The following is a 22,439-nucleotide window of genomic DNA, read 5'->3' on the forward strand; positions in this document are numbered from 1 at the left end:
AAGAAATAGTACATATTTTTAAATAATAAAAAAGGGATAAAATAAAAATTGTTTATGACATCAAATTCTTTTTATATATTTTAATCAATTTTCTATATATTATAATTTCCAGATTGTGCACAATGGTTTAGAATTTTTGTGTATGAAAAGTATACGGATATAACATTTAAAATATGCTGGCTGTAACCTGTAGAAAATTTAATTCCGCATACTTGTCATACAATGGCTGCGTTCAGCAGGAAAAGCTGCTTTGCAACTGTTGTAAAATTCGTGAATCTGATTGGTGTATGCTCTTAGATCCAGTCAAAATTAAAAGCATACACCAATCAGGCTCACGAATTTTACAACAGTTGCAAAGCAGCTTTTTCTGCTGAACGCAGCCATTGAGAATCAGCATACAAAACGAATTTTATTTTCGCATAGTAAATGCTTTAATTTACATAAATTAAAATAAATCTCACATAAGACTCGTACGAACTTAACAATAATAAACGTTTATTACTTATACGATATATCACAATCAGTGCTACATGAAATAATGCATAAGTTAAGTATTTATTCACAAGAATATATAAGATGCATCTATTCATGTAGCTTTGGTAACATAACATTATAACTTAAAAATTTTATAGCAAATATTGTATCCGTATATTAATGTTATAAGTAAAAATTAATTCCCATGTACACATAGTTTCCTTTATATCATAGTTTTATATAATGTAAGCATATTAAAATTCAGTTATTTTCGAAATTTCATCAAGCATAAATTATTATACTTATTTTCTTATGTAAATGTAATTATTTTGGTAATTAAAATTTGTTATTACATATTCACAAAATGTTAAATACCATATATAAGAATTTCAATGCAATAAATTGCAACAAAAATTGATCCAATTTACATTTATGATTCAAAAATATATATATTATAAATTAGTAAAATATAACACAATATTACACAAATTATTTCATATTTCACACCTGTACATTAAAAAATTAATAAATATGGAGTTAAAATTTTACAATTTTAAAATATACCATAAGATAATATTTAAAAAGATATAATGCTAAAAGTAAAATCAATTTATAATTTTGTTTACTAGGAATGTTAAATTACTTATTAATTTCAATTAATTTCAGAAACAATTGAAATACTATTTTTTTGTCAAAGCTGCTCTTTAAGTATTCTTAAATTTTATAGTATCTCTGACAATAGATAACTACTTTAATATCAATAGTGCGTATTCAAATGCATATTGGTTCGTCTTCTCAATATATATATGTGAATATATAGACATTCATAGTAATCAATAGTGTTGTCTCACAGTTATCGTTATATTACATTCTTTGCGTTATTATAAATAAATAGTAGCTTATTATGTGGCTTATGGCTACAGGAGAAAGATAATGCACTGTTTTGCAGCTACCCTAAATAGTTATCTATATATTTGAGGCAACTTATATATCTTATATGTAAGATTTCTCTCTAATAATCAATCTCTCTCTCAACATCGCAATATAGTGAAAATATTGCGTATATATTGATATACCTTGAAATTAAAAAATTATAACATTATCAGATATCATATATCCGAATTAGGACATCCATTTTTCTATCTATAAGCCATAAAATAACTTGTTTTATATGACAAATACGGCATTTAATTTGCAACAAAAGCAAAAGAAATTTAGATTATGTTGCATAAGCGACGTATCCTCCACTTATACGACATATTAATGTTTCAATTTTCAGGTATAGTTACCTGGATATTCGCGTGCGCGAGAGTTCTATTTTTCTTACAGCGATATGATAAAATAATTTTCAAATGTGATGATGTATATTGTCTGTATATTTTTCATTTACTCTAAAGCTGGTGGTAACAGATATCGCCAAGCATGTTCTAAATCCCTGCTGGTATCCGAACAACGCCGCTGTAGTTTATCTTCTGGTGGAAGTGTTGTCATAGGAAACTCGCCCTATAAAGGTCATAGGTCAGGAAAATATTTAGTTAGTATATAATTGCACATAACATTAATGCAAAATAGTTATATATTGTTACGCCCGGGGCGGGGACTTCGATAGATATCGAAGTCGCGCGGTAAAGAGATCGGCCGCTCGCGGGACGCGCTAAATAAACAAGCACTTAAGGAAACTAATGAACTTTAATGCACTGCACAATTACAACACAAACGGTAACTCAGAACGTAAATACACAATTAATAACACGGATCGACTCGTAAGAGAAACGCGTCCACACAGCCTGACAGCAGTGTTACGTCCCTGGTTCGGGTCGCGGTCGAGTCCGTCGTGGAACGAGAAGAAGTCCGTTGTCAAGAGGTTGTTGACAGCGGCGGCTGTCATTTTAGTCTGGAGCCAGCTATCAGGCTGTGTGGACGCGTTTCTCTTACGAGTCGATCCGTGTTATTATTATTGTGTATTTACGTTCTGAGTTACCGTTTGTGTTGTAATTGTGCAGTGCATTAAAGTTCATTAGTTTCCTTAAGTGCTTGTTTATTTAGCGCGTCCCACGAGCGGCCGATCTCTTTACCGCGCGACTTCGATATCTATCGAAGTCCCCGCCCCGGGCGTAACATTTTGCAAAGTGTTACGTCCCTGGTTCGGGTCGCGGTCGAGTCCGTCGTGGAACGAGAAGAAGTCCGTTGTCAGGAGGTTGTTGACAGCGGCGGCTGTCATTTTAGTCTGGAGCCAGCTGTCAGGCTGTGTGGACGCGTTTCTCTTACGAGTCGATCCGTGTTATTATTATTGTGTATTTACGTTCTGAGTTACCGTTTGTGTTGTAATTGTGCAGTGCATTAAAGTTCATTAGTTTCCTTAAGTGCTTGTTTATTTAGCGCGTCCCGGTTGATCCTTCGGTATCCCGTCGATCCCGGAAACGAGCCCCCAAAATGTTACGCCCGGGGCGGGGACTTCGATAGATATCGAAGTCGCGCGGTAAAGAGATCGGCCGCTCGCGGGACGCGCTAAATAAACAAGCACTTAAGGAAACTAATGAACTTTAATGCACTGCACAATTACAACACAAACGGTAACTCAGAACGTAAATACACAATAATAATAACACGGATCGACTCGTAAGAGAAACGCGTCCACACAGCCTGACAGCTGGCTCCAGACTAAAATGACAGCCGCCGCTGTCAACAACCTCTTGACAACGGACTTCTTCTCGTTCCACGACGGACTCGACCGCGACCCGAACCAGGGACGTAACAATATCATACCAAGTTTGCATTCGCCCATAATGTTTCCAAAACTTCTTTAAACGCACAGAGCTCAGTATGATTCGTGAAGTATATGATCCAATCGCCGCTACTTTCATGCACTTCTCGACATGCGAATTCCTACAGGTATAATAATGCAATATTAATAAACTTTTTTGGCTAATATAGTCAACGATAAAATATGAAATTAACAGTCCGCATTATATATTCAGATCGATATGTAGTACTTACCAATATGCACCATGATTGTTCTACTAATGGCACTCTAAATGCTGCTAAATCCTTGATGGAAGCGCAAGAGAGCGTTTGACCTCTCTGCGTGCCGGGATGGATTTCCTTCATCGCTACTAGATGTTTCGTAGTTGTGATGAGGCTACAAGGTAATGGCTCTCTGTTTTCTGTACAATCGAATAGACCCGATGCGCTTTGAACAAAACTTTGTAGCCATTCAGAAGCTACATATTCATCCGGAGCAGCGAATTGGTATGATTTGTTGGGTTTCAATAGTATCTCGAAAGTATGTGGTCGATGAGAGTTGGGAATTCTTCTGCATCCTTGGCACAAGCCGCCTTTCAACGGTATAGCACGCTTGGGAAGCCGTTGATTTGAATCCGTAAACATGTAAACGACGCCACCCTTTAATACGAAATAACCAGCTTCCCAGGGATTCGTAGGTGCGTTTGGATGCAAGTGTTGGTAGGTATGTGGACGAAACATCAGATCACCCTCTTTTGTTGGCCCACATGGTGTACTAGGTGGTGACATATGTTCGTCTTCCATATAAATAAGGCTATAATGTTCGATTTTTTCATCCTATAAAAATGATTAATAAAATTAATCTTTTCCTGTGCATGTATATCAATAAAGTGCAATTAAAGAAATATTTACAATAGGAAAAAAATATTTTGCAACTTATAAATGACCAACGAAATTAAAAACAAAAATATATAAAATACAAACTATGTACTGTATTAAAATGAATTCTATTTTAATAATTAATTTATAACTTAAATTGTGTGCTAAGACATGCATTCACAATTTTTTAATAAAAATGCAATAGACATCTCATACAATATAATAATTGCAGTTAAAGATTTACATACAGGATGTACAGCTGTATCATTAAGAATTGAATTCCTCAGAATGTGCATATCTTCATAATTCAGTTCTTTGACAGCAGGAAGTCTCGGTTTTGACGGTGATCGCCTCATGGCCATCTCTAAGTGACCAATTAATTCTGAGGTAGTTTGCGAGCTGCCAGTGGAGAATAGATACTGCATTTCACAATCGGCATTGGAAATCAAAATACTTTGTGCATTAGGTCCAATCTAGAAAAAAGGTAAACATATATTTTCGTTAATGAAAAATATATTATATTTTCAAAAGAAATAAATATATTTAAATTTTTCTTACCATGATAACATCTAATTCATTGTAAGGAATAACAAATTGATTGCTATAAGAATGATCTAGTTTTGAACCGGTTAAATATAGCGTTTTGTTCGTCAATAGTGCGATCATCGGCTTACTTTCGCCGTTCGTCATGTACGAACTTCGCACTTTGTATACTTTATATAATTCTTCCGTTTTGTCGCGATAGATATGTCTTTTGAAAATTTCGCGTAATTTTAGGCTTACTTTCTCGCCACTGAATTCCTGTTTCTCAGCGGCCACATTTTCTTGGATCTCTTTATCAAGATTGTCGTTAAAATCTTTGAAAGAGTCATAGCTCGTTTTAATTCCTTTAATGTATAAAGTATTTGCCTTAGGCGGTTTCTTGCTCTTCTTGATTTCGAACTTTCTCTCGGTAATCGATTTTAAAAATCTACTCAACAATGATGTTTTCGATGGAGCCTGACGCAGAGGCGGCGCCAAGAGTTTGCTGCTGCTTTCGCCCGTTAATATCGCTGTTATATTGCGCTTCTTCGATGGTGAAACTAAATGTCTACTACTTTTACGATCCTCGAGATCAGATGTTGTCACACTCTCCGCGTCCGACCAATCATTCGAATTAACATATTTCTTCGGATTTATCATCTGTGGCATTTCCACCTTGGATGGTGGATCCTCGATGATATTACCATACGCCTTTTCGACGATGTAAGCTTCCTGGGCCTCGTTCTCTTCCAATTCTATTTCCATTTTAGGCCTTAAACTCTTAGCCGGATCTTCCTGACCTTCTGGCGCTCCACGCTCCAATAACGATAAACCGCAACTGCACCTACAGTTGCGTTGACATGGCATGTCGATACACAGCTTCGATGATGCTTGCTTGTCAGTTCCATCGCTGTCGAACACGCTTGACGACGATGATGAAAATGAATAACAGTCCGAGTGCACATTCCTATCGGCATTGACATTCTTCTGCACATACGGTGAATCTCCGTGTGCGCACCAACTATATCTGCCTTTTTGAGCATCTCTTTTTAGAACAGAACTGGGCAACAGGAAACTCATGGAGAAATCAGCATAGTTCTCGTCATCCTCTAATTTCATTGTTTTCAATATGTCTTCATGGAAGCTGACTCGTTTCTTACTTTCACCGCGCTTTTTCTTACGCTGTCTACGTTGTACTATAGCCTCCGAACTGGAGCAAGATAGAATGCTAGTATCGGTCATGTTGATTGTGTTCAGAATGCCGTAAGGAGCATCCATGTTATCACAGTCGGAGATTGTCATGCTCAACTCCAACAGATTTGTATCATTATTGATTAGATAAGAATTACGAGGATCTATGTTCTTCTTAAAACTGTAAGCGGGACTATCGTTATAAGTGTTCCTTTTGCTAAAGTCCTTTATACCGTTATCAATTTTATTCGTTTTTTCCGATTTTGCATCGTCAAGACTTCTACTGTAAAAATCATAGTCTTTAAGAGTTTCCAAACTAGAGCAATCCATTTCATTATCGTCTAGTTTTCGCGTTACGTTCTGGTTAACTATATCATTTTTTGTCATCATGACAGTTTGGAATTTAGTAATCGCTGGTGATTGCATTGGCGTTTTACCATCTTCGCTGGAATCGCTAGATCCAAAATTTTTATTGTCTTCCATACGGTTGTTAATAATTGTCTTGTATCTATTATTCCGACATTTAGGAATATCATCCATCGAGAAGTCCTCCTGCAAAATTTATACACATTTATATATTCATCAAGTGAATATTAAAATTATTTTATGCAATTTCGAATCTGCATTTTACCTCTTTGTAACTGCTTCCATCAGTTTCGTTTGCAAGATCCATATCACTGTCAAATGCAACCCCACTGTCTCCTGGAGAAGCTAGGCTTGATGAAACACTAGAAGATCTTAGATGCAACGATAAGACTGTTCCTGATGGATTTATGCTCATAGGCCTCTGTGGCATGTAGTTGCAAGTATCTAAATATGTCACATCCTATATACAACAATATTAATTTTATTAATCAGTATTATAATGATATGTTACCAATTAGATATTAATGTATCTAGCAACTTTCGATAATTCTGTAAATATCTTTTTTCTCTAGCAACACATTTGCAGAAATTTTCCATGAATAAACAGATTGAGCGATATATAGTTCATACCAAATAAAGTGTATATACACTGCGCGTCAATGATCCTGTCCTATGCGGGGCAAGGGGAGCGTAGAACTGGCCAATCAGCCGCTGCTATGCTGCCAGTTGATTGGCCAGTTCTACGCTCCCCTTGTCCCGCGTAGAACAGAATCATTGTCGCACAGTGTACTCAAATAAAATGATAACCTTTACAACCTTATATTATATAAAAAGATCTTTCTGTATACATAATTGTTATTCAGTAGCGCGATAAATGTAACCGGGAGTGATATTAGTATCTGAGAGCAGAGGGAAACAGAAAAAGAATAAAAATTGCATAATGTGCTAAACACTTAGCAGAGGAAGCGAAAGAGACAAAAAGTTGATATTCTATACATTTCACATATAAAAATGCTACTATTTATTAAATATTTCCTATTTATAAGTTATTTATCACATCAGTTTAACATACCAACTGCAATGTGAAGGACACATTTTCCAGACCGGCAAGAAGATTTACCAATTGATTGGTTTTATCAGCATCTCTCACGAGTGCATGTGAAAAATATTGTTTTTTTAACGTCTTGGTGTCTCGCAATAAACAACCAAGATAGCTTTCAAAACTGCCCTCACTTAGAGTGTGATAAAGCCATGCTCGACCTGTACAATATTAATAATAATTTAATATTAATAAGAAAAATGTTACAACATATTCATTCTTAGATGCAATTAAGTTTTACCATTACACAAATATTGATTGTTAACTCTATACAAAGTTTGGAAGTTTAGATTATTATAGAAGTTTTCTTGAGTCAAATAATTTCATGTAAAATAACTATTTCTTATTACATAACACATTTAATTGTTTTAAATCATTAAAAAATCACTGCTTTAGAGCTATTAGTTTAATGATAAGATAAGTTATATTAAATGCATTTTGATGAATGAGAATTAACAAAAAAGAATTAGCAAAAAGCATAGATAAAATTGAGTAACAAGTACTCCTATGACAAGACATTAATGCATACCTTTTCCAATGGAAGTTAATACACTCTGCAATGCGTGAATGACCACAACAGTATCCTGATGACTAAGTTCTCTAGCAGTGCCCCAATATCCATGCCTTTCTACACGTAATCCATGACGCAATGCTCGGTCCAGCCAATAAACCAACCAGGAATCACCATCCAAGACCACAGTACCATAGAGACTTTGGGCATAAACCTGCTCAACATATGTATTACTCTCATTGGAGTAAAAATGTATATAGCAAAATAGAAGCTTATTATAAATCAAAGCTTGAAAAATATGATTAAAAAAAATATACATATCTATGCATATCTTCTATAAGCTTATCTCTTTGTTTTTCTTGAATGCAATATATCTACTCACACTATCATAATATATCTACGATATGCATAATATATATATCACTTTTCTTTTTATATATTATTAAACATATATTTATAAACAGAATCATATATATGAGATAAAATATACACATTAAGGATACACATTTATACTTTTTTTTCAAGCTAATACTTCGCACCTTTAATTAGAGCATTTATTTCACTTTCACTGATAGACATGTCCCAAGGTAATAATGTCAATTTTTGATCTGTCCTTTTCACAATGGCATTTTATATATATTTTTTGCGTTAAAAATGTACGTGTGAAGTGAGTATATAATCAATGATTGAAGTGAAATAAAAAAGAGAAAAGAGAAAAGAAAGCACAGGATAAAGAGGACAGATTTATCAGCTGTTCTATGTAACGCGCATATGCGCGGCTGTCATCGAAATGTCAATGCAGTTAACTGATTTTAATGAAAGCAGCGGCTCACTTCTCGACAATATTAATCATCGCTGAGCAAAAGCGAGACGAACAAAATTCGTTTTCAACGAGAAATTCCACGTTTAAAGATTTATACAACGATCGAGCGTCCTTATGTGTGCAAACGTTCGATTTCAAGACGCGTTGCGTCGCGATTAAACCACGATCAAGAGTTTGCAACGTCATACATTATATATATATATATATATATATATATATATAAAGCTAACATGTATATATAAAGCTCTACATTTATTTCTGACAATGACAAAATACGATGATTAACAAAGATCAGAAATCGGTCAGTAAGCTCGGACTTTAATGCTATAGTCACGTAAAAGTCATTCATGAAACTAATAATTGACATAAGATACGCATCTTATATTTCTACAGCATCGGAGATCGAACTCATCTAGATTATAACATTTTCAATCCCCTACATATAGGATATGTTTCTTTACGTTTTTATGTCATCTGAGATATAATTTGTCAGAACTATATCGGTTTCGAACATTGCTTCTAGATGCGGAATACGTGCCTGCGGGAAAGGAAGAGAGGAAACGAGGCGTTGTACGAATCGTCACCAAATTGTCATCTTTCTTTTGGAGCCTATGAAAGCACATGCAATTGCAGCTACAGTGACAGCTATACATGCGTTTATACAGAAAGATATGGCCTTTCTTTAAGATGTTGGCGTTTCGATCGCTCACCAGTTTGACAGCTTTTGTGAGCTCCTGTAAGATCCTGCCCTTGGAGAGGACCTTGTCGGTGCAGAGTTCCATATCCTCGCGACCCGACGGCATCTCGTCACCACGCGTACTTACATGACTCGGATCGCGACAATAGTAGGAGCGGCTCGGCGCCGCGGGAGATCGTGTCCAAGCTTCTACGAATTAAGCCGGACCAAGCGGCGGTACCGACGACGACGACAACGCGATCGCTGCACGTAGTCGCGCTGTCGACGCTCATTGATTGATTTTAGTGGGGCGCAGGTCACCCGCGATTTTCAAGCCACAACTTGCGGGCGATATGTCGTGCTCTGCGTCTTTACATCGGCGTTTATCTTCTTTTATACAGACATCTATCTCTTTCGGGAGATGCAATAGAAACTTCTTTTCTCTTGCTTTCTTCCTCTCTCTCTACTTTTTTGTTCTTCTCATTTTCATTATTTGTATAACTTTTTAAAAATTGTTTTGTTTAAGCATAAATCTCAGATGCTATAGATACACAAATGAAAAACGTAAAGATTAATAAAGAGATCCTCTCATGTTTATCATTATTTTAATTTATAATCACTTACATTTTATTTTATTTTTTTGATGTTTATTTGCTATCAGGCCTTATTCACATACAGATACAGATACACGTGCTGTCTTTTTTTGCTTAGAGATATGCTGGACTTAAGGCACTCATACCCTGTTAATGAGATATGTTGTGAGATTTTTATAATACTACTGAGGGAGATATCATATCGAATTGACAAATACTCTCTATATCAATCTTAACAGACTGCTTCGCAAAATCTGAAGTTTTAGTTACGCTGAAATAAATTAGTTGTGTACACTAGATTATATAAATTAATATAAATTATTTTAATAATACATAATATATATCAACAATGAAATGTAAAAAGATATAAAAATTGATATAAAAAAAAAAATTTTATTCTAATACTTTACTGTTAATTCAAATTCGTTTTGATTGAAGATTAACGGTATCTCGATAAGATAACAATAATAAATAAAAATGATATTTTGTTATTTATACAAGTTAACAAATAACGTGCTAACTATATATCATGTTTTTCTTTTGAGAGAGAAGCTTCATTGATAAATATGTTGATAATTGATAAATCTAGTTATTTATTCGCATTAAATAACTAGAACTTTTAACAAGATCGACAATTCTCGCAGTTTAACGCGCGTTCAAGTAGCATTAAAACTTATTATTCATTAAAACTTATCTACAAGCAATACCGCTCAAACAGTGATAAATGATACTGGCATAGGGTCGTCCATTTATCTGCGTCAATATTTGACCGAGGTTGTTGACAATCTACTCGCAATCCACAGAACTTTGATTAAATATATTGCTTCCGTGGCTTTTAATCTTAAGAACGTTATTTTGACTTGAATGCCAAGGCCAGTTTTCCATTGACTATTATAAATATGGAAAAAACGTGGAGAATCTACAAAATAATTAACCTCTACATTATAAAGAAATAGTAGTAAAGAGAGGATAGTCATTTTTTTAAATATAAAAAGAAGAGAGAAACAATTATAAGATAGAAAAATGATATTAAAAAGTTAAAACTAGAAAAAAATACTTTTTCCTTTTCGTTTCCTTTTTCTTTAATACATTTTGGATTTAAAATGTCTAGGATCTGTTAAAATTCGACTTTTTACCTAATTAGGCCGATATTACATTTGTCGTACGACAAATTTTTTAAGCACATTGATTGGCTGCGGGATAATAATTTTTTGAATTTTTAGAAACTTTCTATCCACAGCCAATCAATGTGCTTAAAAAATTTATCGTAGGACAAATGTAATATTAGCCTTAGAGTTATTTTTTGCTTTAAATTTCTTTATCGATCGATGTCTATAGTTCGTTTACTTTTTGTATCACAGATGGCACAATTTGTAATAATAATATTAAAAATGTAAGGCAATTGTATTAATTCCAAAAATTTTTATCTACTGTTAAACCTTACCGACTAACGATAATCTTATATGTATCAAGCTGTATGGCGTCTAGCCAAAGCGTGCTTTTTGCTCAATAAAAAGAAAAAAAAAAATGTAAGGCCCTGCGCACAATAGGAAAAATATTAAATATTAAATATTAAATTTATAGAAAGAGAAAAAGAGAAGAGAAGAGTTTCTTTCTCTTTCTCTCGTTTTATAAATTTAATATTTAATATTTAATATTTAATATTTTTCCTATTGTGCGTGGGGTCTAATTTTATGAAATTCTAAAAAAGAAATAAAAAATCATAGAAAGATATAATATTATTTTTATATTTTTATACATTTATAGAGAACCAACACATATTTATTTTCACATTGTTTTGACATTTCACACTTTTTAAAATTTTTATAACTTTTCCTATAAATTTTCGTGAGAATTATTTTAATTTTTCTCTCATTCAAGTATGTTGTATGAAAATTAAGATATCACTGTCTAAAAAATTTATTTTTAATTAGTATATTCATATATTTGTCAATACTCTAATATTATGAAAAAAATACGTCTTGTGTTATTAAATTATAAAAGATTGTTAAAGCCTATCTATATAATAGACAATGGGTTTTTACGATCTAAATCATGGTTACAAGTTTAATTTTGTCGGTCTTCTGTGGAACCTGCTTGATCTGCCCTATTTTTACTTTCGCGATAGCTGCTTGAATTCGAATGCGGATATTTGTCAGAAGTGTACTTGAATTTTGTCTTCGATTTACCCTTAGAGCTTCGTATGCGCTGTACAATCTCCTCAATGCATTTTTTATCCTTTTCGCTAATGCTACAATTTACATCGCCGACCACGTGCTCTTGGAGTTCTCTAAAATTGTAATAAGCTTCTTAAAACCCTGTATTACTACATTTAAAATTAAGTATTCTTAGGAATTCTTGCAAAGATTTTTTAAAAGTCGTTTTTTAGAAAACTTATAATTTTTTTTTTTAAATTTATGATTAATCATTTAATCGAGATGTCAATTTGTAAGATTTGATACGAAAATCAGATTATACAATCTTATTATTAAATACGCGTGTTTTTTTATTTGCGTAGATTATAAATTAAGTATTTAGTTATTTTGATAAAAAATAGACATTGAAGTTAAGTTCAGGCAAATGTTTCCAATTAACTCTTTAAATACGGATATTCATACTTGTATGTATTCATACTTATCGTCTATTAACGGCAGCCGAAATTAAAGGATTAACATGTATTATTACTTTTGCCAAAATGAATACATTTTGCAAGTATGCATTGTGTCATTATTTTTAAATTGTTTCATAGGGAGAAAAATTTCGCGCCTTTGTAAAGCATGGGAAGAAACGCTGCACGTCATCTTGTATGTACTTTCCGATTCACGCATGAAGTGACAGAAAATGTATAGTTCATGTCACGCATATTATACATTTTCTGTCACTTCATGCGCATCATGCGTGAATCGGAAAGTACCCTATGACATACGTCACGATATATCGCGGCAATTTCACGAGCAATCTCGCGACGCGTTGGAATCGCGACAGTTTTGATGTATAAATAATCCGATATATGTATTTGGCTTTACTTGTATGTACGTCGTCCGAACATCACGAAAGAGTTCAGCTATCGAGAATATGAAGAGCATCGAGAGAATAAACGGTGGATCATTGCAACGAATTAATCAAACAATCTCCGCATTATGCAGAATATATGTACATGCATGTATGTATATATTTATATAGAAATGATAAATTACAGAAAAAAGATCTTTTGTCAAAGAAAAAACTGCTAATTCTTTAACCGAGAAGTTAATTTGTCAAGAATTTGACACGGAAATTAGGTTCTACAATTTTCCAATAAACATCCGTGTATGTAGATTATAAATTGATTAAATAGTTATTGTGATAAAACAGATATTGCAGACACAAAATTCTAAAAATCAAATATTCTTTCCGTTAAAATTTATTATATTATTTGTAAGAATTTTTATTGTGTAATTATTTTTAAATTATCTCATGAGGAGAAAAATTTCGCGCCTTTATCATAAAGCGCGGGAAGAAACGCGTACGTCATCGCAACGTCACGATAATTTCGCAGCCAATTTCACGGTACTTTGGAGTGAACCGTGATAGTTTCGCGATCGCGCATCGCGCTTTGTCGTACAAATAACCTATCAATATGTATATTTGACATTTTCAGTTATCCGATTAGCATCACAAGTGAATTCAGTTCGAGAGTGTAAGAAGTATGAAGAGTATAAACGATAGATCGACGAATAAACGATGAATTTCAAGGCAAGTAACCTTTGCATATTACACTATGCAGAATGTATATGTGTATATTCATATAGAAATAACAAGTTAAAGAATAAAAAAGAAAACCAATTATTCAGGAACCGTACGAAACTTTTAATTAATCCTTTAATCAAGATATCTTTTAATCAATTTTCGTAAGATTTGACATGAAAAGGTTATGCAATCTTGTATTAAGTACATGTGTATTTGCTCTTTTATTTGAGTAGATTATAAGTTAATTAAATAGCTGTTTTGATAAAACAGACATATTATTATAGATGTAAAGCTTTTAATCAAATCATTATTATTATTATTCGAAAGACCGAATATCAATTTATTGTGTTTATCATTATTTTTGAACAGTTCCATGGAGAGAAAAATTTGGCGCCCTTCGCCTAAAGCGCGGGAAGAACACTGCACGTCATCGCTACGTATGACATACGTCACGATATCTCGCGGCAATTTCGCGAGTAATCTTCTGGTGCTTCGCGGGACGGAACTGCAATAGTAAATAATCCATCAATATGTTTGGCATTATTTGCATTGTCCGACCAGCATCATGCGAGTGCATTGAGTGAATTCAGCCACCGGGAATATAAGAGAACGGATCATTGCAACGAATTAATCAAGGTAAGTAATTTACGCGTTTAATTATCACGATTAATGCATCTAATCATGTTTATGAGCGTTACATCGCAAGTTTTTTGCAGTGAACATTGCGAGCATAATCACTATGTCTATTTTTTCGATCAATTATAGCATTGTGATTCTGAACATTTATGAAAATATCTTACAGCTTTCATTGTGAGTGTAATATATTATGCACATAATGAACGTCAGTGCTATGTCTCTCGATAATAAACGATTTCAAAATGAGATGCTAACGGTTATTATTAATGAAATAAATATAGTTAAACAGAGCTCACTTTTGATGTCGATGCAACTTTGCAATTAATTTATTCAGATACAGCGTTTCTTTCTGCATCGCCTTCAGTTCCGATTCTTTCTCCTGGAAATAAAAAATCGCTGATACATAAAAAACATTATTTCTTGCCTTAATTAAAATAATAATTTTAATAATTATTAATTGCAAATGTCTTAATATGTCTAAATTGTTTGTATTGTTTGCGTATCAAGTCAAATGTTGTAATTGATATTATAATAATTAATATCATATTATAGTAAAATTTTTAAATATGCATATGGTTATTAGTTTTGACGACATTGAATATTTTATATATATATGCAATACAAGTATCTCTTTTAATAATTGAAATAAAATAATAATATCATCTAAATTATAAATAAGAATATTTTATTATAAGAGATCTATTTTGCGTGTATAGGTAGATTTGTAGAAACACTTATTAATACCAACAATTTTACAAAATGTTTAATATTTAATAATTTGCTCTTCTGGATTCCGTTTTGTCACGCCGGTTTAACATATGATACATTAGCTGAACATTCTGAAATTTAATTTTCATTGTTTACTGAGTTTGTGTTCTATTACCGTTAAAGCCTTTGTAATGGCGCAAAGTTCGTCCTGGCGAGTTTCGCAAAGATGACGTGTGGTGATCATTTCCGCGGTTAGCCGTGCTAATTGCTGCCGGAAATTCCGCTCGCGCTCTATTGCTTTATCCCAAGCTTCTTCTCGAACAATTATAGCATCTCTCAAAGTTTGCATATCCCTCTCCAGTAACTCAAATTCTGATCTACTCCATTAGAAGTATGAATACAGGTAATTGAATTGATGAAAGAAAAATCATATGGAAATTTGCAATATATAATAAATATGCAATATATAATAAATATGCAATATATAAGATTAAATTAGTATTATTTAAATATTATTTTGTTATTATAAAATTAGCATATTTTTTTAAATATTCGATAAAAAAGAGAATTTATTATCTCTGTCTCTCTCTCTCTTTTTCTCTCTTTCTCCTTCCTTTCTTACGTTTTTATTAATACTAAATAAATTTGTAAAATTTATGAAAATTTTCATATTTTAATGAAGCTCTCTCTCTTGTTTAGAGCGAGTTATATAAATATGCCTAAAAAAATAACTTACACTGCTAGATATCACATTGTTTGTAATATTAATAATTTTCTAAAATATTAACAGCGTACTCTGTCAATCTAATCTAGTCGCGAAAATATTAGATATGTCTCACGGTAAAAAGTTAATTTGCAAATATAACGATTAAATTAAATTAATTAATACGCTTCGATTGAAAATGTTAAAACAGAAGTTTGAATTACGAGGGATTGCATTTGTGTACTTGCCTAATCCAGCGTAATTGAAGCGGTTAATCGATTTAACTAACTCGAACCTAAGAACTTACTTCGTAATAGTGACCGTAGGTGATTCTCTTTGGCATCCCTCCAATTTCCCATGGCAATCTTTGCAAGTTTCCCAAATTTGTAACTCGCGATCTGTCTTAGAAACGATATCCGTTGATGAAGTGCATTTATCTTCCATGCAGATTTTGTCATTTTTCTGAAATTCGCACGTAACAGATTTTAAATTCATATATTCCACATTTAATACTATGTTATTTTATACATTTAATACTGTGCTATTTTATATCGTGAGTTTTTACAACAATAATGTTAGAATTTGAAATGTCTTTAAAATTTTCTATTTTATTATATATAATATAATCTCTCATTATATATATGATATGTATATATATATATATATATATATATATATATATATATGTTTAAAATATATATAATTATATATAATTAATCTCTCTCACAATATATTTGCCTCACTAATTTTTTATACTTTTTATTACATACAATATTCTTATCAACATTATATCTTTATAATTTGTATTGACTTTATTATATATAATAGTTCTAATTATATAAAGAAACCCGGCTAAATTTGCAAACGTTATATTTTTTTTATTAAAAATAAAAAAGAAAATAATTATAACTTATAGCAATAAATAATACAATAATAATATAATAATATAAAAACGCATTGCGTGCAATGCATTGCAACATAAAATAGTATCTATACGTAGCATTTAATCATCTTTTCAAATATTTTCCTATTATCTACAGATATTGTTGTTCTTACCGTTTGCGTTACTAACATATCAGTTAATTTCACTCTCTCATTACTAAGTTTATTTTGTAAGAATAACATATTTTCTTGCAATTTCTCCATTTTAACTGTATCCTTTTCGAGCCTGCGCACCGAGAAATATTTTGAGTTTGTTTGAGATAGAGATGTTTATCAAATTGCAAACGTATTATAATTGTTATATTGCGCTTGAGTTAGAGAACGCATAATTAACCATGTAATTAACTATAGTGAGAATCTCACCGCCTCGTCAAGTTCTTGTTTTCCGCGGTAAGATCACGAATTCTGAGATGTAGCGCTGCATTGTTGTCTTCCAGCAACTTTAGGGAAATCTGCATCTTCTCGATCGAAACCGCCGGCGTCGATTCACGATGCCTCGTCGTGTAAGCGCTTGCGATTCGCGCCATTTGTAAGCTCGAATCTGGAAACGGCGGATCACCCCTGCCTACGACGCGGAATTCCAAACTAAATTAATATTCGTCGCTTCTGCGACTGACATGCTTTACATCTCATTGTTCGAATATATGATTAAAATGAGATGGTTGCTTGATTGTGTAGAAACTGATAACTCGATTAAATCAGAAAGTAAAAAATTTCAATTCAAATCAATTATTTCAGTCAATTCGGTGAACTTTTCATAGATTTTATTTGAATAAATGAAATAATCAATGTTTTTTAACAATTGTTATTAATATAACTGTAATAGTAAAACAATCTAATAATCATTAAATATTTGAATTATATAATTGAATTATTAATATATATGTGACAAAGCTGATATTTTTGAGCATATGTATCATTGTTTAATACGAAAAAGTTTTAAATTAAATTTTTGCATGTTAGAGACCAAAACAAAAATGGCATAACGTATTTTTCTCTAACTTTTAAATACAAAAATATAACTTAAAAGCTTTTTATATTTAGAAATTTTATTACTATAACTTAATTATTATTAATTAAAGAATTTGATAATAATAATCAACAAAAATATTAGTAAAGCTCATTGAATTTTGTGTTAACTTTTGCGTAATACTTTTTACCCTCTTTATATGTCTTATCATTTCTACTCAAATCAGATGGCTTCCAATTTGAATAATTTCCTGGGTAATTTTCTGAAAAATAGATAAATTCATACAATTTGATATACCATATAAAAAATATAACTGTGCTGTGATTTAAGAGACAGGATATTGCGTCATATATTGGATCAAGGTGTTATATCTTTTATATGAGAAAATATAGCAGCAAAACTCGTATTATACAATTTTCTTTGATATTATGTTAGAAAGTATAATTTTATTCTGTCTTCATCTGAGTTCTTAAAATTGTCAAGTAATATTATTAATTTCTAGAAATATATAATAAAAAAATTAGCAATTTTAATTAATTTAAAAATAAAACCGAATTAAGTTATCAAATAATTTATATAAAAATATAAAAATATAAAATAATTAATATAAAAGATTTTTACAAATTTAATATAAATTCTAGAGAATGTTAAGAATATGAATTTTGTCTCTATATTTTCTATATGGATAATATATTTCGATGTAATTAATTTTTATTAGAAATATTTTTATAAAAAATAGGGAATTACGCACTACTGCAAACTTCGAAATAAGGATTTTTGACGTTAGATGTATGGCAAGTCGTTGTAAAACAGTTGTGAGGATACTTAAAGTCCAAGTGCAATTCATCTCGCCGCGAATCCATTGTTCGATAATGAGTGCACGACATAGCTCTCTCAGCTTCTCGCGATAAGACTGACAAATGTAACCCTGTTATAAGCCAGATTTTTCGAATCTGATGCCACTATTCTGAAAAAAAATTGTTTTTCTCCTGTATGCTTTTTTGTCTTCTTTCATAAAGTGAATGTGTATTATAGTTTCTTTCGCAAAAATGCTTTTTTGGAATATAGTTTTTTAAAAAACAATAGATTCATTAAAAAAAATATCGATAAATTCATTGATAATTCAATGTGATTTTTCTATATTTGTGGTTCTTCAAATTTAATCCAATTTAAATTGGAGTAAATTAAATTTGCTCCAAAACTGAAAATATATATAATTTTTGTACTAAAATAACTTGTCCGTTCTGTTGGTTAAAATGCTGACACTTCTTCTCAGTCCGTTTTCTTCACGGGCAGTAAATAACGATTACTGCGAATCGCTGATCATGGGATCGGCAGGTCCCTTACCTCGACCTAACTAAACGACCAAAAACCCTTTCTCTTGAGTCTTCACATATCCTCGCTTAAAGGGGTGGAAGCGAAATGGATATGTTACGTAAGCCACATGCGCTGCATGTTCTACCGTGAAATTTTGTTTAATCTCCTGTGTGGCCATTGGTTACCGAACTCCTTTGTTTCCTTGCAATGTATTTTGCCACATAGTTCATGATTGTTAATAATATAGAGAGTTGTTATACTATAATATTATTAATATTACAACAGTTATTTTGAGATAAATGATAACTTTCATATGTAATATATTTTTTATTAATTTTGTTTTTCAATTTATTGCATTTTTATTTTAGATTTTCAAACATTATTGCATTAATTATATTAAAAATTGTTGTATAAATTTTATATATATATATATATATATATATATATATATATACAATATATATATACACACAATAAATACAATAAATACATATACAGACACATATATGTAAAATATATGTACATTGAGAAAAATATCCGGTGAAAATTGAATGGAAAATCCACTCAAAAGGTAACAAACGGATGTTACTAATCTCTTTAATCGGAAAAAAATACCGATGAAGGCCGAAATGACCAATCAAAGATATCCGATCAGAAAGTTCCGATTAGAAAATATCCGATCTAAAATATCCGTTTGTTACTTTTTGAGCGGATAGTCCGATTACATCATATCCAATCAATAGATCTAATTCTTGATCGGAATTTTCCTATTAAATATTAATGAATATTTTCAACAAATTTGCTCAAATTACACTGATAATTGGCACCATAATGTTCATAAGCTGATAGTACAGAGCTGAACAGAAAAATCCATATAATTATTTTTGCAAGTTATTGAGATATTAATTATAGAAAATCGGCGAATAAGTGTGTCTTCGGAGATTTTCTTTAATTAAAAAATCTCAATAATGGAAAAAAGCAAAAATCGCGAACAAAATAGGACTTTCGACACTTATTTCTGTTCACAAATATATACTGTTCACAAGTAATACTGCATCACATTGCACGACATATACGCTGTTTCGACGAAGCATGAGACAATAGAGTACAAGCTCGTGCATGTCTCATGCGCAACTATCAGATACATTCTGAACGAATAAATTGTATTTCATCGGATTTCTTTTAATCGGAAATAGTACATTAGATCGGATATTCAGCTTGATCGGATAAAATACTCTGTTTTTATCCAATTAAGTGCAATGTCCGATCATATTGTATATTAATTTGAAGGATAAATAAATCGCGGCTCATTATCCATTCATATTTCGTCGGAAATTACATTTTATCGGATAAAGACATCCATTATTTCATCGGATAGTCCAAGATCCATTCAAAACCGATCGGATAAAGTGTTCGAACGGTTTTTTCCGATTAGAACTGGATATTTTTCTCAGTGTATGTATGTACAGAGATCTTATATTATTCACATTTGTATTGAGTAAAATCATAATTTATAGCGCGACATTCGCAAATAATTCAAAATCTTTGAATTTTGAATAAGGGTACTAAAAGTAAAATATGGAAACTAGGAAAGCTAAATAAATATTTGTCAGAAATATTAAAAAATCATATATATCAAATAATATTATTAAAATAAAGCGATGGAAGTATTTATCTGCGAAAGAATGAGCGTCAAATGATCATTCAAGCCATTGTTTGATTTACCATGGTGCCATTAGACTTTATGAGTCTAAATGAAACTGAAGATATAGAGAAAAATTTTATTTTGGTCAGACAAAATACGCATGGCGTATTTTTCGTGCGATTTGATGTTAACGTATAATGTACATTCGCAAATATTCGATATACAATGTGAGCAAAATTTAAAAGAAAAGTCTAACATAGATATACATATTTAGAAAAAGATATATTTGAAAAAGGAAAAATTAATTAATCTTTATTTTACTTAAAATATAATTAATTTTGTAAATATGTATATACGTATGTAATACATAATAAGCAATACTATAAAATATTGTTTATTATGGAATTTCTAAGAAATCTATAAAATAAATTTGTCTAATTAATATTTAGCTTAAGTGTCTATAAAAAATATTAAATTTAATTAATTCAACCTCTATATTATTTTATGCTACAAGTTAAAACTATACAAATTATGTTTATATTATTTCTATTATTATGATGAGACATATTAAATCGCATAATTAAAATATTATTATAATTATTAAATTTTATTAAATATTAATTTTTTAAATTAATTAATATTATTAAAACATTTTCATAATTCAAGGAAAGAAAGATTAAAAGAAATGATAACATATTTAAAATTCTGTTTAAAAAATTAAAATTCATAAATAATGAAATTAAAGTTATTGCCTTAAATGATTTATAAGTTTATTCATCTTTATCTACAAATAGTAATTATTATCATATGAACAATGTTACATTATATAATTATAATAATTTACATAGTTTATCCATTTTTACATAGATTAATAATGCATATCAGCCTACGCATTTGTATGTTTAAAAATTACATACGAGGTCTGTAAATAAAGTAATGAGACTTTTTCGAGATGAACTTTTATTTATAATTTAACTATAATTTAACTCTGTCTCCTTCAAAATAGTTCCCTTGGGAAGCCACGCAGCGCCTGAGACGTTGTTTCCAGTCTTCATAGCAGTGCTGGAACTCAGAAACCCGAATGGCCTTCAGCTGGTCGATTACAGCTGCTTTTACATTTTCGGTCGTATCAAAGTGATGTCCTTTGAGATGAGTTTTCAATCTCGGGAAGAGAAAGAAGTCACAGGGACTCAGGTCAGGCGAATACGGGGGCTGGGGGACGACAGGAATGTTTTTCTTAAACTTGTAAACTTTCGATTACGGAATTTTTGGCACGAAAAAACATTCCTGTCGTCCCCCAGCCCCCGTATTCGCCTGACCTGAGTCCCTGTGACTTCTTTCTCTTCCCGAGATTGAAAACTCATCTCAAAAGACATCACTTTGATACGACCGAAAACGTAAAAGCGGCTGTAACCGACCAGCTGAAGGCCATTCGGGTTTCTGAGTTCCAGCACTGCTATGAAGACTGGAAACAACGTCTCAGGCGCTGCGTGGCTTCCCAAGGGAACTATTTTGAAAAAGATAGAGTTAAATTATAGTTAAATTATAAATAAAAGTTCATCTCGAAAAAGTCTCATTACTTTATTTACAGACCTCGTATGCATTGTTGTACTTGTTATACGTATAATTTACGCATTGGCATAAAGACATTATTGTTAAATACAATAAATAGTTAATATTTAATAAAAAAGTACTATAATCAGAAAGTTTTCAAAATTAATATAAATAAGATAGAAAGAGGCAAAGTATCAATACATACAGCGCGCAATATGTAGATCAAATGGAACGTGTGTTATTGTATATTAAATAAAAAGTCTACAATATATGCACGTATATCAATTAAAGATAATGCTATAATTGAGGTAAAAAAAAATTTCTACAAAAATCAGTCTTAGCAAGAAAATAAAATAAGT

At 31.5% G+C, this 22,439-nt stretch overlaps 3 protein-coding genes across 10 annotated transcripts in view; 1 reads left to right on the forward strand and 2 right to left on the reverse strand.

Moving 5' to 3' along the window:
* Window positions 1-65: 65 nt before the first annotated feature.
* On the reverse strand, window positions 66-11,080 carry Prd1 (pleckstrin homology domain-containing protein pruning defect 1). The gene is given in 13 exon segments (XM_083101669.1): window positions 66-1,977; window positions 3,241-3,360; window positions 3,472-4,053; window positions 4,344-4,568; window positions 4,654-6,360; window positions 6,440-6,634; window positions 7,247-7,434; window positions 7,803-7,998; window positions 9,318-9,446; window positions 9,448-9,824; window positions 9,908-10,147; window positions 10,584-10,795; window positions 10,934-11,080. Coding segments are annotated over 10 exon segments (3,588 nt in total). The 5' UTR covers window positions 9,577-9,824; window positions 9,908-10,147; window positions 10,584-10,795; window positions 10,934-11,080; the 3' UTR covers window positions 66-1,860.
* A 591-nt stretch (window positions 11,081-11,671) lies between these two features.
* On the reverse strand, window positions 11,672-19,055 carry LOC145972619 (uncharacterized). 6 transcript variants are annotated; one of them, XM_083101340.1, is made up of 9 exons: window positions 18,912-19,055; window positions 18,316-18,531; window positions 17,755-17,826; window positions 16,958-17,159; window positions 16,709-16,820; window positions 15,960-16,114; window positions 15,125-15,329; window positions 14,538-14,620; window positions 11,672-12,166 (listed from the first exon to the last, which is right to left on the reverse strand). In XM_083101340.1, exons 2-9 carry the CDS (start codon window positions 18,449-18,451, stop codon window positions 11,944-11,946), a joined length of 1,188 nt encoding a protein of 395 aa, XP_082957466.1. In that variant the 5' UTR covers window positions 18,452-18,531; window positions 18,912-19,055; the 3' UTR covers window positions 11,672-11,943. The 6 variants fall into 6 exon arrangements, with proteins under 6 accessions (XP_082957466.1, XP_082957465.1, XP_082957463.1 ...); XM_083101339.1 differs by having other exon boundaries at window positions 18,316-18,526; window positions 18,800-19,055; XM_083101337.1 differs by having other exon boundaries at window positions 18,800-19,055.
* The window catches only part of LOC145972622 (uncharacterized), a 61,106-nt gene continuing 51,581 nt past the window's right edge, over window positions 12,915-22,439 (forward strand). For 2 of the 3 annotated variants that reach the window (XM_083101349.1, XM_083101347.1), the window contains exons 1-2: window positions 13,449-13,611; window positions 13,975-14,241. The gene's annotated coding sequence lies outside the window, so the exon portion shown is untranslated. Of the gene's footprint in view, window positions 13,040-13,448; window positions 13,612-13,974; window positions 14,242-22,439 lie in introns of those variants that run through there. The other variant, XM_083101348.1, reaches the window with a different exon arrangement.

This window comes from Camponotus vicinus, unplaced genomic scaffold (assembly GCF_025532165.1).
Source record: "Camponotus vicinus isolate PSW18456_S1 unplaced genomic scaffold, iyCamVici1.0 SCAF_6, whole genome shotgun sequence".
In the NCBI taxonomy this organism is placed as follows: domain Eukaryota; kingdom Metazoa; phylum Arthropoda; class Insecta; order Hymenoptera; family Formicidae; genus Camponotus; species Camponotus vicinus.

Excerpts from the sequence above, each read along its gene's own strand:
- LOC145972619 (XM_083101340.1), bottom strand. The coding sequence starts at position 18,451 with ATGTCGTGCACTCATTATCGAACAATGGATTCGCGGCGAGATGAATTG. Across the intron at positions 17,160-17,754 it reads TGATAAGACATATAAAGAGG|GCAGGGGTGATCCGCCGTTT; the intron begins GTAAAAAGTATT and ends TCCGCGTCGTAG. Across the intron at positions 12,167-14,537 it reads AAGTTGCATCGACATCAAAA|AGAACTCCAAGAGCACGTGG; the intron begins GTGAGCTCTGTT and ends TTACAATTTTAG.